Here is a 17,500-nt window from a genome sequence, read left to right on the forward strand (position 1 = left end):
CCTCACCCCTACCTACCCTGCCTCACCCCTGCCTTACCCTGCCTCACCCCTACCTACCCTGCCTCACCCCTGCCTTACCCTACCTTACCCCTACCTTACCCCTGCCTTTCCCTGCCTCATCCCTGCCTTTCCCTGCCTACCCTGCCTCACCCCTACCTATCTTTTCCTCCTTTCCCTTTTCCCTGCCTGCCTGCCTGTCTTCCCTGTCTGCCTGTCTGTCTGTGTCTGTCTCTGTCTGTCCTCCTTTCTCTCCTGATATCCTCCCTTCTCTCTCTGAATATCCTCCCTTCTCTCTCCTTATATCCTCCCTTCTCTCTCCTTATATCCTCCCTTCTCTCTCCTTATATCCTCCCTTCTCTTTCCCTATATCCTCCCTTCTCTTCATATACCCTCCCTTCTCTCTCCTCATATCCTCCCTTGCCATAAACAACCACCCTGCCAACCCCTGCCAACCCCTTCCACCCTACCAACCCCTGCCAGTCTTGTGTCATAGTCTTTTCTCTCTCTCAGTCTAGATTCTATTTTCCCTTTTCCTCTTCCAGTTTTCCTATTTCCTTCTCCCTGCCTTTTCTTTAACTTTACTAACTCCCTAACTCCCCTCCTGTACCCTGTAATTTCCTCCCCTGCCATCCCCTGCCCTCCCCAGCTACCCTGCCACGCCCTCCCTACCACCCTGTCTCTTATTAGTAATTTTTTCCCCTTTCATGTTCCCCTCACCCACTCTCTTGCCTTCCCCTTGTTCCCCTCGCCTATTGCTCGTTCCCCTGCCTCCCCCTGCCTGCCTCTGCCTATCCCTACCCCTGCCTAAGCCTTGTACCACCTGCCTCACCATTGTTCCAACCTGTCTTTTAGTCCTACCCACCTTTTTACCTGTCTACCCCCCCCCCTCTCTCTCTCTCTCCCTCTCCCTCTCTGCCTACATACCCTTTACTTTAATTTCTCGCGTCCCATATACCATAATTCCTGCCTCCCCCTACCTGCCTACCTACCATTATCCCTGCCTAACTGCCTCTACTTACCCTACCTACCTACCTACCAATTTATCTGTCTACCAACCTACTTGCCTACCTGTCTCCCTACCTACCTACTGATCTACCAACCTACTTACCTACCTATCTACCTACCTACCTACCTATATGCCTACTTACCTACCTACTTACCTGTCTACCTACATATCTACCTACCTATATATCCGTACGCCCTACTTACCATTATCCCTGCCTGTCTATCTGCCCTACCTATGTACCTACCTGCCTACTTACCTATCTACCTACCTGTCTACCTACTTGCCAGTTTCCCGGCCTAACTGCTTCTACCCGCCCTACCTACCTACCTACCTACCTACCTACCTACCTAAGTTAACCTCCCACGTCTTGCCTTAATGATATTGCTCCCTTGTCCCCTCCCCATTACCCGCCCTCTCGCTCTCTCTCTCTCTCTCTCTCCCTCCTTCCCTCCACTTCACTGTCTAACTCTCGGCTTCGCTCCCTCCACCTCCCCCTTTTCTTTCTCCTTCCCTCTACCCCTCTCTTCCTCCCTCCCTCTCTCCCTCTCTTCATTTCTCCCTTCCTCCCTCCCTCCCTCCCTCCCTCCCTCCCACCCTCCTACTCCTTGATTACTATTCTCAGTCCCGCCCTGTCATTCATTCCTCTCTTTTTCCCTCCGTCATCTCTCTCTCTCTCTCTCTCTCTCTCTCTCTCTCTCTCTCCAAAATTAGCAACTCTCTCCTTGCTCTCTTTATTTTTTACCCCTCTCTTTATTCCTCTCTTTTTTCCCTCCCTCATCTCTCTCTCTCCCTGACTCCACCCTCTCATTTTTTCTCCCTCCCTCCCTCTCCATAATTTTGTAACCTTGTCCTGTCACTGTTTTTTTTTTTTTTTTTTAATTCTTATTTTTTTTTTAGCCATGGCCTTCTCATAATTTCCTAGGCTGTTTCTCCCATTTCCTTCTTCCTTTTTTTTTTTTTTTTTTTTTTAAAGCCTTTCCCTTTGTCCATGATTTATAAACCTTGATCTGTCTGCCTTTTTTTCCCTTGTTCTCTCTCTCTCTCTCTCTCTCTCTCTCTCTCTCTCTCTCTCTCTCACTCTCACCCTGCGTGTAGGGTAGCCAGCTGTTTACCACCCTGCCGAAGATCCTCCTGTTGTTAAATGCGCGGCACTGCGCTGCGCGGAACGACAGGCTGGACGGCTGGTTCGCAGGGCAGGGCGCAGTGCCGCACACACGGTACTCTGCGCTCTCACCCCAGCACCGCGCGTGGGAACTGCGCACCCCGGAGCCTGGCATCACTCTGGGGGGAGAAGAGAGGGGTGATGAGAGGGGTGAGAGGGAAATATTAGAAGTATTAGATAAGAAGGGATGACTAGAATGAGGATGGGGTGAGAGGTGTGCCTATAGTATGTTCATTAGTAAGCTGGCAAATAGACTCCACCCACCCTCACCCCTGGCGTCACTCTGGGGAGACAAGAGAGGGGTGATGAGAGGGGTGACAGGGATGGGAGGAATATATTAGATTTGTAAGAGGGGAAGGGGTGAGAAGAGTGACCAGTGTGCCTATAGTCTGTTCACTGTAAAACGGGAAATTAAGCTCCACCCACCCTGACCCTATCACTCTAAGGATGGGGGTGAGAGAGGGGGAGGGGTGAGAGGGGGTGAGGGGATGATAAAAGGGCGGGAAGGCACAAACAAGGGGTGAGGGGAATGTTGCATGCAAGCCGCAGTGTAAGAAATACTAGTGAGAGAGTCGCGTGGTTACCAGAGTTGCCTGATGCATAGACGTGAGAGAAATACGTGAGAGAAATATAAAATCCTTACTGATATTTTAACCTCAATATATTCAGTGCCAGTGTATAAATTATTCAATATTATTATTATCCATGGCATCAATTAAACAGTAACTATAAAAATTAATGTTAAAAGCAATGATTATTAAGAGAACTCACTGGATTTATACTCACACTGCGACCTAATTATTGTTTTCCAGTGGGCAGACTTACCGAACCACAACATTATGCACGTAATTTTAGATACTCCATGGTTTGTAGGTCACCAGTTGTTAGATAAATGAAGTCCTGCATACATCTAGCTTAAGAAATGACTGAGAGGCTTATCTAACCAAAAGCTGTAAAGTTGGTCACCTTGCTTAATCCACTGTTTTGATTTAGTTTTCATTACGGAAGAAGATCGTCCAACTTTGGCCAGCTTAACATCTAAATCTTATATGATCAGTGTAACAGTACAATTTTTAACCCCATTGCACAATAAAACCTTCTACAGATGGACAAAATAAAACACCTGAAGCTGACAATAAGAAAGTTAAATTTACTCCTTCATGCTTTTGTGAATCAGTTTTTATTTTCTCCCCTAAGGTTGTGGACTCGAATCGCAATATATCTTCACCATCCTGTACGTCAGCAACACCACACCCAGTACACAAGTTGCAGCACTTCTTCCCCTCCATCTCTTAATCCCAGCGTGTGTATGTGGGAGGACCTGGGTGGGTTCTCAGTTGATTTTAGGGACCTTGTTGGCGCATCCGTCATTGGTCCTGCTGCCCACTGCCTGCACCAGTTTTATAACACACACACACACACACACACACACACACACACACACACACACACACGCACACACTCCCTTGCCAACACCACCTCTTTGAATAATTGGTGTGTCCACTCATAAAAAATAAATAATAAAAGTGAAAATGCAAATATAATAAAAAAAAAGGCTAGTGACTGGAAATTATCAGAATGGGGCTCATCATCCCAGAATAGTTCTCTTGGAGTGGTTAGTGTGTGTGACTGCGAGTGACCTGACCGTATGCCATTGTGCTCATGGATAGTGGCCAACAATTACCACTGAAAAGAAGATGGAATTGTGCTAAGACAGACAAACAAATGGGTGAAAACATAATTCTCTACATTAGCCTATGGTGGTAATAATAAGCAGTCTTTTTTTTTTTTTTTTTTTTTTTTTTTGGTGAGCTATGGGTTGGAAATATTGCACTTCATTTTATCATATGCTGTAAAAATATTAATTGATATTGGACTATTCAAAGCCACTGTAAATATTCCTATGTTTTTCTGAGGGGTGAGTTTTGCGTCCCTTGCCTCTTGAAAAATATTTACCCTGCTGGTGGCCATCTTGGAAAATAAATACCGTGTTTATTTACGAAGCTGACGGCCAATTTGAAATATATTTACCGATATTTCGCATATTTAAACAACAGGCCATCATTTTTTCGAATATATATACAGCGTTTAGGCATTCTGGTGGAAAATATATACACTGGAACCTCATGTATTGATTAAAATGGCCACCCTCTTGGATTATAGGGGGCAGCCATCTTGGAAAATATATCCCGCGTATGTTTACCCAGGTGGCGGCCATTATTCGAATATATATTATCAAAAAAACAGCCATTATGGAAAATATACACTTTTATTTACCAACAGCCGGCCATCTTGGTAAATATGAATCTCTATTATACAACAGGCAGACATCTTGGAAAATATATACCACGTTCATTCCACACACACACACACACACACACACACACACACACACAGCCTCAGGGACAGAAGAAAACCCCTCGCCGGATGACTGGTCGGTTGCATTTTTCTCTCGACCCTCAACATTTTTCAATTCCGGATAAAAATGCACAACTACTGGGCAGAAAAACAAAAATGAAACACACCCTCTTTGTACCCCAATTTGGTGACGGAAAATATAGGTATGACAAATATTTAAGCCTCTGCAATTTCCTCAAAGGTGAATAAAATCATTGGGTATTAGGAGAATAGAGTTTTCCTTTAGGCAAGAAAGAAAGAACGAAAGAAAGGTTTGGAAGCTCTCAAGACTGTTCCTTTCTAAAAAATAAATAAATTAATGGATCCACATTCGAGATGTGTTCATTCCGAGAGCCAAATTCAAGATCCATTCATTCCTAGAGCCATATTCAAGATCCCTTCATTCTGAGATGCTTGGACAGCCTGCGTTTAAAAGACTGGAGATCACTGGTAGATATTCTCATGCCTCTTGCTAATCTGTCTGAAGGCTGAATGGGTGAGCTGGGAGTGCTAGGGTAGTGTGTTTAGGCTAGGATAGGCTAGGTTAGGTTGTATAATGTATTTTTTTTTATTATTATTTTGGCTGAGATTAGGGTAGTGAGGGTTATGTTAAATCCAGCAAAGTTAGGATGAAATACGAGTGAAAGGAAAATGAAAAGTGATTTATTGAATATCTATCCATCTATCTATCTATCCCTACGTAGATAGATAGAGGGGTAGCTATAGATATGTATTTCTACCTGACCAAATTTAAGGAATGTGGATTAAGGGATTACTGACGAAGATACAAAAAATTCTTACGAGAAATCCCAGTTACGAGAAGAAAATAATCCTAAGTGATTTTATGTTGGCCTAAGACGATATCCTTTTACTCTTAAGAAGCCTAAAAGTCTTAAAGTATTTGGTGACTCTTAGTGGAAAGGGTGAGGGTGAGGGTGAGGGTGAGGGTGAGGGTGAGGGTGAGGGTGAGGGTGGGGGTGAGGGTGGGGGTGAGGGTGAGGGTGGGGGTGAGGGTGAGGGTGAGGGTGAGGGTGGGGGTGAGGGTGGGGGTGAGGGTGAGGGTGGGGGTGAGGGTGAGGGTGAGGGTGAGGGTGAGGGTTAGGGTGTGGGTGAGGGTGAGGGTGAGGGTGTGGGTGGGGGTGAGGGTGAGGGTGAGGGTGGGGGTGAGGGTGAGGGTGAGGGTGAGAGTGAGGGTGAGGGTGAGGGTGAGGGTGAGGGTGAGGGTGGGGGTGAGGGTGAGGGTGGGGGTGAGGGTGAGGGTGAGGGTGAGGGTGTGGGTGAGGGTGAGGGTGAGGGTGAGGGTGAGGGTGTGGGTGGGGGTGAGGGTGGGGGTGAGGGTGAGGGTGAGAGTGTGGGTGAGGGTGAGGGTGAGGGTGGGGGTGTGGGTGAGGGTGAGGGTGGGGGTGAGGGTGAGGGTGAGGGTGGGGGTGAGGGTGAGGGTGAGGGTGAGGGTGAGGGTGGGGGTGAGGGTGAGGGTGTGGGTGAGGGTGAGGGTGGGGGTGAGGGTGAGGGTGGGGGTGAGGGTGAGGGTGTGGGTGAGGGTGAGGGTGGGGGTGAGGGTGAGGGTGAGGGTGATGGTGGGGGTGAAGGTGGGGTGAGAAAGATGGGGGAGGGGGAGTACAAAAGGGAGGAGAGAGGGAGATTAGACAGACGGAGAGACGAGGGAGAGATGAGAGCCAAGGGAGAGAAAGAGATATGGGTAAGAAGGGAGGAGGGAATGTTATGGATAGGAGGCGGGGTGAGGGAGAGATAGGGAGCAGGAGACAGAATGAGAGACATGGGGAGGAATGGGGGAGGGGAGACAGGATTAGGATAGGGGAGGGATAAGGGAAGGGAGAGAGGGTTAGGGTAGGGAGGGAGGGATGAGGGAGAGAAGAGAGGGACGGGAGAGGGAGAGGGCAGAAGGGGCAGATACAAACGAAAGGGGGAGACGGAAGGGAGAAGGGAAGAGGGGGGGTAGGGGAGAAGAAGGGAAGGGAAGAGGGGAAGGGAAAAAGGGAGAGGGAATTGGAAGAGGGGGAATAGAGGGTGGCAGGGGGGTAGAGGGGATTAGGGGAGAGAGAGAGAGAGAGAGAGAGAGAGAGAGAGGTTGAAGAGCCAAGAGAACAGATAAGCCGAAACGAGAGTAAAGAAGTGGAAGGGCTGATAAGAAAGAAAGAAAGAAAGATAGAAAGAAAGAAAGAAAGATAAGAAAAGGAGAGTGATTAGCTTGGACGAGAGGGAAGCAGTGAAAAAGTACTGATAAGAGAGAGAGAGAGAGAGAGAGAGAGAGAGAGAGAGAGAGAGAGAGAGAGAGAGAGAGAGAGAGAGAGAGAAGAAAAATGGAAGGAGGGAGAGCAGGAAGAATGAAGGGGAAAGTCGAAGGGATTTAAGAAAGAAAAGAATAAGATAAATTTGTTTATCATAATGTATCACAACAATAATACCTAGTTATTTTTATTATCATCATCATCATTAGTAGTAGTAGTAGTAGTAGTAGAACCGGATTAATAGTAGTAGTTGTAATAATAAGAGTATCATCAATTAATTATACTGTATTTACAACTGATATAAGCATCATTCAATGGGAAATAATTTTTAACCACCAAGTACTCAGTAAGAAACTATAAATAAAACTACTCAGTATAACAATCACTTTTGACTCACTATACCTGATAATATTATGGGTTACACACACTGAAAAAAATAATTATATAAATAAAAACCTAGCTCAGTCCTACATCATTATAATAATATTTCGAAATCAATAGAAAATAAAAGGGAATTCATCAAGGCGGCAACAGAGCATACGAACCTTGTCATTTGTTTACGTTCACGAATATAAAGTTTTTGAATTAAACATTTTGAATAAAGTCTTAATTTATCGATCACTCATTCTGTTTTCTTCCTCTTTATTTTCTTTCTCCTTCTATCTATCTTTATTTCATTTATTTTCTTCTATCTATCTTTATTTCATGTTTTTTTTTGCTTCTCTTTACTTTGTCTATCGATCTCCCATTTTCTTTGCTTCATCTTGCTTCTGTATTTTCTTTATTTCAAGTTGTCTTTATTACGTATTCTTTATTTCTCCTGTCTTTACTTTTTCTTTGTCTCTCTTCATCGTCTGCATTATCCTCCATTTGCATCGCCATCATCATCATCATCATCGTCACCACCATCGTCATCATCACCAACGGAATCATCACCATTATCATCGTTACCACCATCACCATCATCGTCATAACCACAATCATCATCTCCATCATCATCATCATCTCCATCATCATCACCACCATCATCATTACCATCATCATCACCGTCATTATCATCACCACCACCATCATCATAATCATCACCACCATCAACATCACCACTATCATCATCACCACTACAACACACCAATGGATCACTACACACCGTTTTCCACATCACTAGCCCACCATAGAATAAATCGCTTATGGGCAGGCGTCACACCCACCCCCCCTAGGAAGGACATGGGAGAGAAGGGAAGGACATGGGAGAGAAGGGAAGGACATGGGAGAGAAGGGAAGGACATGGGAGGGAAGGGAAGGACAAGGGAGAGAAGGGAAGGACATGGAAGAAAGGTATTATATGGAGAGTAATGGCTTCAGGGAGGGAGGGAGAGGGAGGGGGGGAGGAAGGGGAAGGGAGGAGGGAGGGGAGGGAGGGAGGGGGAGGAAGGGGAAGGGAGGAGGGAGGGGGAGGAAGGGGAAGGGAGGAGGGAGGGGAATGGAAGGAGGGGAGGGAGGGAGGGGGAGGAAGGGGAAGGGAGGAGGGAGGGGAATGGAAAGAGGGGAGGGAGGAAGGGGAAGGAAGGAGGGGAGGGAGGGAGGGAGGGGGAGGGGAGAGGGATTACAGAGAGACAAAGAGATATTTACGGCGGGGAGTGTGGCTTGGGGAGGAGAAAGATGGAGGTGGGAGGAAAAAGGAAAATAAAAAAGAAAGCTGATGGATTATATTGTGTGTGGAGGAAAGAGGAAAGTGAGAGGGAGGAGGGAGAAGAGGAGGAGAAAGAGGAAGGGAGAGTAGAAGGAAGAAGAGGAGAGAAGAGAGGAAGAGGAGAAGAGAGAGGACGGAAAAGGAAAGAGAAGAGTGAGGAAGAGGAGGAGAGAGGAAGGAGAAGAAGGAAGAAAAGGAGAGAGAAGAGGAGAGAAAATGGAGATAGGAGGAACAAGAGAGTTGGAGGGAAGGGGGGAGAAAGATAAAAAAGAGAGGATAAGAAAAAGAGGAGACAGGGAGGAGGAGGGAAGAGAGGAGAGGAGAAAAAGAGGAGGAAAGAGGAGAAAGGAGGTTGGAGGAAAAGAAATACAATGACTGTGGAGGAAGGAAGGAAGGAAGGAGGGAGAAGGATAGGAAGGAGGGGAGGAGAGGAGAGAAGAAGGAGAAGAGGGAAGAGGAGAAGAAAGGAGTAGGGAGGAAAGAAGGAAGGAGGGAGGAAGAAGAAAAAGAGAGCTGATTGATTACATTGTGTGTGGAAGAGAGAGAGAGAGAGAGGTAAGGAAAAAGAGGGAAAGAGGAAGAGGAAGGAAAGGTGGAGAGAAAGAAGAGAGAAGAAAGAAAGAGGAAGAGGAGAGAAGAGAGAGAATGAGATAGAGAGGGAGGAAGAATGAAGGTGAAGGAAAAAAGATGGAGGAGGGAGGGAAAAAGAGAGATGATGGATTATTTTGTGTGGGGAGGAGAGGAGGGAAAAAGTAGATAGATAGATAGAGAGATAGATAGATGGATAGAGATAGATAGATAAATAGATAGATAGATAGAGAGAGAAATAGACAGGCACCAGTAAGACAGACAGACAGATAGACAAACAAACGAACATTTAGACAGATATAAATAGATAGACAAACAGAGACAGAGAGATAGATAGATTGATAGATAGAGATAGATAGATAGACGGAGACAGGCATACAGACAGACAAATACATCACGAAAGACTGAAGAAGGGGAACAAAGAACAGCTTAAGAAAAAAAAAAACTTACAGGAGAATAATAATAATAATAAAAATATTTACAAGAATAAGACAAGGCTAGTCCAACACCGTGGCAAGTACAGTAGGGCCTATCACACCCACCTGGTGAATCTGGTGACGCAGGTTCGACTCCTGGACTTGACCCCGCCCCCACATGACCTGTAAGTAGAGCAGAGGTCAGGTGAGGTCAGGGTTACGTCATTATCAGGTCATTAGGTCAGGGTAGCAGGTCAGTCCACAGCCAGTTCGTCAAAAAATCTCTCTCTCTCTCTCACACACACACACACACACACACACACACACACACACACACATACACCACACACACACACACACACACACACACACACACACACACACATTCCGATAGAGCGATTTGGTCAAACTTCATTAATGGTTCTGCTCTGCTTATTATTATTATTATTATTATTATTATTAGTTTGCAGTCCTTTGAGTGTTACCAGAAATTGCATGACATCTGGAACGAACGCAAAGAACAATATTATTTAGATGTTACAAAGACACAAATCTGACAAAAATACTATACAACACTAAATAAAAAAAATTAAAAAATACAAATAAAAATACAAATAAAATAATACTAACCTACTTTGATATAAGGGACACAGAACTTCCTGCCTATCCTACCCTAATCTTACCTAACCTATCCTAACTCATTCATATCTAGTCAGACCTAAACAAACTAAACCCAACCCAACCTAACCCAACCTAACCCAGCCTAACCCAACCAAACCTAAACTAACCCAATCTAACCCAACCTAACCTAACCTAACCCAACCCAACCCAACCCAACCCAAGCTAGACCAACCCAACCCAATCTAGCCTAAACGTAACCAACCTCACCTCAACTAACCCAACCTAACCTCGCTCCACCACCCTACCTGTCCCCTGACCTCACCTTGAACACGGGGACCAGTTGGCCCAGGTGGACCACTCTGTCATGACCTCGTTGACCCGGGGCGGTGGACCGAAGTGTGACCTCTGGGACAGTCTGGAGCCGCCGCCCCAGGACCACTCACCGCCCTCCACCACGCCCACGCCCACGCCCACTGTTGTAGTCAGCAGCCCGCCCGTCACCTGGGGGAGAAAGGTATATTAATTTGTGGATGGTGTTGCTTAATTTAGGTGTGTGTGGGAGAGCAGACCCGTCGACCACAGCAAAGTAAATGCTTCTGTGGGGCCGTCGTACAGGATTGCTTCCTGGATGGACGCCGCAGCTGCATCACCCAAGCTTCACAATGTCACCACGCGTAGGCTCCTCGACAGCGCCAGGTACATGGGGTATATATGTCTTGAGGGGGTATACCGTCATCTACTCTTATGTCATGGCGCTGCGTGTTCATTAAGCAGCTACTATTAACTCCAAATGTGTGTGTTACAGCTGTGTTGGCACGTTATGACCGGGTTATGAGCGGGATATATCGGTGTGTGTGTGTGTGTGTGTATGTGTGTGTGCGTGTTATGGCGGTGATAGAGCGTGGACGGGCTGGTTACGAGCGAGGGCTAAGTCCTCGCTAGTCTCTCGTCCAGTACTGGCATTTTCACACATATAAACGCTTTTGAGAAGCTTGCATCTCAGCAACCACAGGGCCGATCACTGCGTGGTTTGCACCATATGATAGCCCCATTCTTTAAGATTTGTTTTTGACAGGTTTCATCACATCCAGGCGGTGCACGTGGCACGTGACACGCGCCAAGTGCAGCATGTCGAAAATCTTCAAAAGAGGACCACAGGCCAGACAGTTTGTCGTAAAGGCATGAAACTTGGTAGGTAGACAGCCATCAATATACTCCAGGCATCCTCGGGGTGTACGGTGACATTTCAATGCTTTCGGATTTAAATGGCCTCGCTCGTACCTCGGCGACAAAGGCGTTTTACCGGTTACGATGGTGTTAAGGCGGTGGCGAGAGTGTGTCACGGTGCGGCACTGAAGCAAGGGTAATTACCTGGCTTTAATGAGGTATAACGACCAGCTTAAGGAGACGCCCTGATTACCTCGGTACACAAGCCACAAGCGAGCAGGGAGAGACCGAGGACGAGCTGGAGAAGGAGGCAGAGGGAGACCGAGAACGAGGTAGAGATGGAGGGAGACGAAGACTGAGGATGAGGTGGAAAGGCTAGTATAGTAAGGTGAAAAAATGGGGTTGTTACTGAGTAGGGACAAGGATAAATGTGACGTACTGAGAGAGAGAGAGAGAGAGAGAGAGAGAGAGAGAGAGAGAGAAGGGTGGAAGAAAAGAGATAAAGGGGTGGAGCAAAGGAGAAAGAGGGGTGGAGGAAAGGTGAGAGGGGTGGAGGAAAGAAGAGAGGGTGGAGACACTAGAGTGGGCGGGACAGGGTACATGTCTGCCTCCCTCCACCCCGCCCACACACACACACACACACACACACACACACACACACACACACACTAACTTCACCTAACCTCCTAACTCGACTCTAACCTAATCTAACCTAGGGCGTCTTCTAAGCCCACTAAGATAAGGCACCCTCTTTCTTGGTCTTCCCCTCCTCCTGCTCCTAATCACAGCCCTACCTGTGGCTTAACTCCTCACCTTCCCGTCACCTTCACACCTATGTAGTGGTCATTCGTCAGAGTAGGCATTGTGTTCCCGATGTTAGGTGTGTACGCCCAAACTCTGTGTCTGTCTGTGTCTGTCTGTCTGTCTACCTACCTACCTACCTATCTGCCTACTTACCTACCTACCTACTTACCTACTGTACACATTATATGCCCATACGTACACAGGCTAATTTGCACATGCTTTTCTCCCCCCCCTCTCTCTCTCTCTCTCTCTCACACACACACACACACACACACACACACACACACACACAGGTACAAGGTTTAACAAAGATCCAGACTACAAGAGACTACGTACACACACTCGCGTGCACACACATCATTAGAGGTTTACACGAAGAGAGGTACATGCAAGTACACACACACACACACACACACACACACACACACACACAGACACACACACACAGACACACACACACAGACACACACACAGACACAAGCAAACAAACATGCCATTCAAACGAGGAAAATGCAAAATCCACACACATACACAAACTCCCTTGCTCAGTTCATTACGTACACACATTTGCACACACACGCACACGAATTAACATACACACAGGCAATAAGGTAAACACATGCACACAAGACAAAACTGTGTATTCCTGGTCACGTACACAGGCAAACACACACACACACACACACACACACACACACACACACACACACACACACATTATTATCCCTCTTCTCCCCCCCCTCTCTCTCTCTCTCTCTCTCTCTCTCTCTCTCTCTCTCTCACACACACACACACACACACACACACACACACACACACACAGGATAATATGCACCCATAAACTTAAACACCCACCCAAACCTTCCCGCGCGACACACACTCTTGCACGCACATGGCACACGCACATGCCCATGCACACATAAGCTCTAAAACAGACACAGACGTACATACACATTTGCACACATCTTTGGACACCAGCGACAACCTGAGTACACATACTATTACACACACACACACACACACACACACACACACACACACAAGGGGCGTATGCACTTACATGTGTACGTAATAGGCCTACATGCTAACCCTAAATGATCCGTACACACGCATACATACACGCACATACACGCCCCTTCGCACACACATACACTCACTCACGCACGCACACATCCGCCCCTCTGTTCTTACATGCACGCACACTCATTCTCTTACATGGATACACACGCACCCACGCTTTTACACACACACACACACACACACACACACACACACACATAAAACTGGCATCCCCCCATTCCCTATTTTCCCTCTCCTTATCTCTCCCTCTCCCCTCCCTCCTCCCCTTTCCTCTCCCCCATCCCTACTACCCCTTCCCCTCCTCTTTCCTTCTCTCCTCTCTCCTCTCCCTCTTCACTTCTCTGCCACACACTTTTCTCTCCTCCTCTCTTTTTCCTTTACTACCCCACTGACAGGAAGAGGACTTTGAAAGGAAACTACTACTACTACTATTACTACTACTACTACTGCTACTACTACCACTACTACTACTATTACTACTACTACCACTAAAACCATTGGTATTTTGTAAACTTTCTTTTGTCAGTTTGCTCTCTTCGCCTCCTCAGTCTATCAGTCTAAATTTTGGTTCCTCTGTCTATCTATCTACGTGAGAGAGAGAGAGAGAGAGAGAGAGAGAGAGAGAGAGGTCATTAGGCAGTAATTAGGGTCTTCACAGTAGTTATGCCGAAAGGGTCATTCAAGGTCAAGGTCAAGGTCAAGGTAATTTACACTATTAGGCTTGACCCAGTGAGGAGGAAGCAATTACCTTTTTGTGGATTATTTTTTTTATTTTTTTCGGTAGGATTTTTCTTATATATTTTCCTTTTTTTTTTTTCAATAATATTTTGGGATCATTTAGACCTCATTGAATTAAGAGGGAGCTGGATGATGGTGATGATGATGATGATGATGATGATGATAATAAAATAGTGTCGAGAAGTTGCTGTTAATGATGATGATGATGATGGTGATGGTGGTGGTGAAGATGATGATGGTGATGATGATGGTGATGATGATGGTGATGAAGGTGATGATGATGATGATGATAGTGATATTGATGATGGTGATGGTGATGGTGGTGATGATGACAGTTACACAGTGTCGGGAGGTTGCTGTTAATGATGATGATGATGATGGTGATGATGATAATGGTGATGATGGTGATGATGTACCCAAGTCTGGACACTAAGAAGGAAACCTGTTCCTTGAGAGGTGACAATCCACTCACACAACAACAGATGGGACACACACACACACACACACACACACACACACACACACACTAATACCCCCTGCTTATCCCATGGTGTGCTAAAAACATTCCCATTCAGGGCTGGTATTATGGTGGTATTAGAGAGGGTGTTGGTGTTGGTGCTGTGATGTATGCTGGTATTTTCTCTACCCCCTCTGTTACTCTCCCCCCCTTCTCTGTTACTCTCCCTCCTTCTCTGTTACTCTCCCTCTGTTACTCTCCCTCTGTTACTCTCCCTCCTCCTCTCTTACTCTCCCTCTTCCTCTGTGTACCGCCATATAAAACTTCCTTTACCTGAATAAGAAGAGTAAGATATAGAAAAAACAAAAAAGATGATTAACTATTCTTATGAGGGTGGAAATAATGATAATAATGTGATGATAATAATAATAATAATAATAATAATAATAATAATAATGTCAACTCTTTTAATACCAAGAAAATATATATGTATTGGATTCAGCATTATCCCAAAGCAGTATTCCACAACACACACACACACACACACACACACACACACACACACACACATACACACACACACACACACACACACACACACACACACACACACACACACCACATCCATGCCTTCCCACGTCCGCAAACAAACAATTATTGGAGCATCAAAACACAGTCACATTAATTCACTGCGGTGTACATGTTAGGCACACACACACACACACGCACACAGAGGAGGATATACGTTCATGTGCGCACACAGGCACGCGAGTCTGTTAATGTGATAATTGTACCCTTACATGTGCACACTCACACACGTACACAGGCAGAGAAGCAGACATACAGAGAGAGAGAGAAACCCCGTGTGCCAAAGGGTTGCTAGGCAGCGGGTGTGACGGGAGATGTTACGTCACAGGGGAGGCTGGTTACGTCATTGCAGGAACAGGAAGTCGAAGGTGCGTCACAAATTGAGATGAGAGGAGCATGTTGCATCACAAGGTAAGAATGAGCGTCACCAATGCGTCACATGGTAAGCATGAACGTCACAAATGCGTCACATGATGAGAAGCATCGTTACAAATGCGTCACAGGCTAAGAAGGAGCATCATAAGCATCACAGGGCAAGAAGCAGCGTCACAAATGCGTCACAAAGATTCACACACGCCATTCAAGTCGATAAAGGTGTCACAAGAGGGAATATCCGCGTCACACCAAAGGGCTGGCAACGTCACATGGGCAGACAACAACACATATGCGTCACAGGTAAAGGGAAGAAGTTTATACGAGTCACGAAAGCGTCACACAGTACGAAAAACTCATGTGCGTCACGTGTGGCTGAGTCGTAACGTAAGATTCCGTAACGCCTCTTCCTAAGCTATTTATTCCGCATACTACAGAGAGAGAGAGAGAGATTGTACTGAAGGGGCTAACACAAGAGGATGACGTCATACATGTCACAAAGGAAAATTCTCTCTCTCTCTCTCTCTCTCTCTCTCTCTCTCTCTGCTATAGTTCTTTCACTTTCACTTGGCCTAGATTTTCACCCTTTTGTAGCTTATTTCACGTAGCTCAGTGGCAGAGAAAGAAACTGCTACAGCTACACATCCTCTGCATAACACTTCTTCGTGACTAGCATCCAACGGTAGTGTTAACCTTGCTACAATTCAGCCCTCAGGATGGACATGTAGCGATTTTAGGCCAAGTTAGCGTAAAAGGAGTATAGTTGCCATATATCGCCGGAGATCACAATGGCAGCCATGTTTGTTTTCGAAGATCGTTTTGGTCGTGTTATTTTAAAGCAGAATGAATAATCCATACAGAATTTCTCCACACCTTTGCTACTTTTCATGCTGCTTTCCACCCAGAAGTAAAAATAGATAGATAGATAGATAGATAAATAAATATATAAATGTGGCTGAGACGCAAAAAACGCGGGAATTTGAATCACAGGTGGCTGCTTCACCATGACAGTGTGTCCAGCCTCGCAGTGCCTATTATGTGGCTTTTTTTTTTTTTTTGCTAGGGGGAGGGGCTGAACAAAGAAAAAAATCCATTAATCCCACATCCACCAGGGTTAAGGGAAGTGTGTGTGCTCTAGTTGTCCATATTAAACTCTTGATGAAAGGGATATTACTTGATATAAACAAAGGTATCCGAAGTGAAACGAAGTTATTTAAAAGGGCATCAAGAATTATCATCCATACTTTCCATTAACTACATGAACTATGAAACGAGCGTGTGGATGCAGGAAGGGGTTTACAATGAACGAAAAATTCTGGAACATGTGTCTTTGCGTTCGGGTAAAGGGATTAGCACACAAAATACCCAAACACACCCAAATACACGGTGAAATATCGCTCAGGTGCAATTTCGGAAAGCATACAGGGGTTCTCAATAATTCTTTTGTTCAGCGTACGAGGCGTGTTTGTACAGGGACGAAATGTGGCTCACTGAGTTTGATTAATGGCTTGTTGGTCTCTTTATTCTCTCTCTCTCTCTCTCTCTCTCTCTCTCTCTCTCTCTCTCTCTCTTCCGCCTAATCCGCTAAGCTTCCCAACAATCACCAGTCAGATAATGAGTTGTGATCATGTATGTGTATGTGTGTGTGTGTGTGTGTGTGTGTGTGTGTGTGAGAGAGAGAGAGAGAGAGAGAGAGAGCAAGAAATAATACCAATGTGTTATCTATCTGTCTATCTATCTATCTCGCTTATTTTCTGTCCGTCTTTTATCTGCCTCTCCTGTTTTCTATCTATCAGTCTTTCTATTTGTATCTATCTATTAGTCTTTCTGCTTGTATCTATCAGTCTATCTATCTATCTATTCTTTAATCTACCTACCTGCTTACCTCTATACCCATCTATCCTTCCATCCATCCAACCATCCATCAATAACTCAACCTATTTATCTATCCATCCATCTATCGCTCTATCTATCTATCTTTCTATCTATCCAGCCAATACCTCCACACAAAGAGCCACAACAACAACAACAACAACAACAACAACAATGCCTTCCATCATCTCAATACGTCCCTATTCAGTAACAACCCCAGCCTCCTCGAGCGGGGAATGCGCTGGGCTATCTATCTGTCTATCTATCGACCTGGCTATGATCTGTTTAGCTGC

General features: G+C 45.7%; 1 protein-coding gene across 1 annotated transcript in view; it reads right to left on the minus strand.

The window, feature by feature from the left end:
- LOC145392796 (uncharacterized) overlaps window positions 1–17,500 on the minus strand; it is a 144,763-nt gene that overhangs the window by 13,606 nt on the left and 113,657 nt on the right. The window contains 3 exon segments of the mRNA XM_080267083.1: window positions 2,091–2,287; window positions 9,635–9,691; window positions 10,452–10,630. Coding sequence (XP_080123209.1) covers window positions 2,091–2,287; window positions 9,635–9,691; window positions 10,452–10,630 — 433 coding nt within the window.

Source organism: Coenobita brevimanus, chromosome 23, assembly GCF_032717465.1.
Source record: "Coenobita brevimanus isolate Jiangsu-jjx chromosome 23, ASM3271746v2, whole genome shotgun sequence".
NCBI classification, from domain to species: domain Eukaryota; kingdom Metazoa; phylum Arthropoda; class Malacostraca; order Decapoda; family Coenobitidae; genus Coenobita; species Coenobita brevimanus.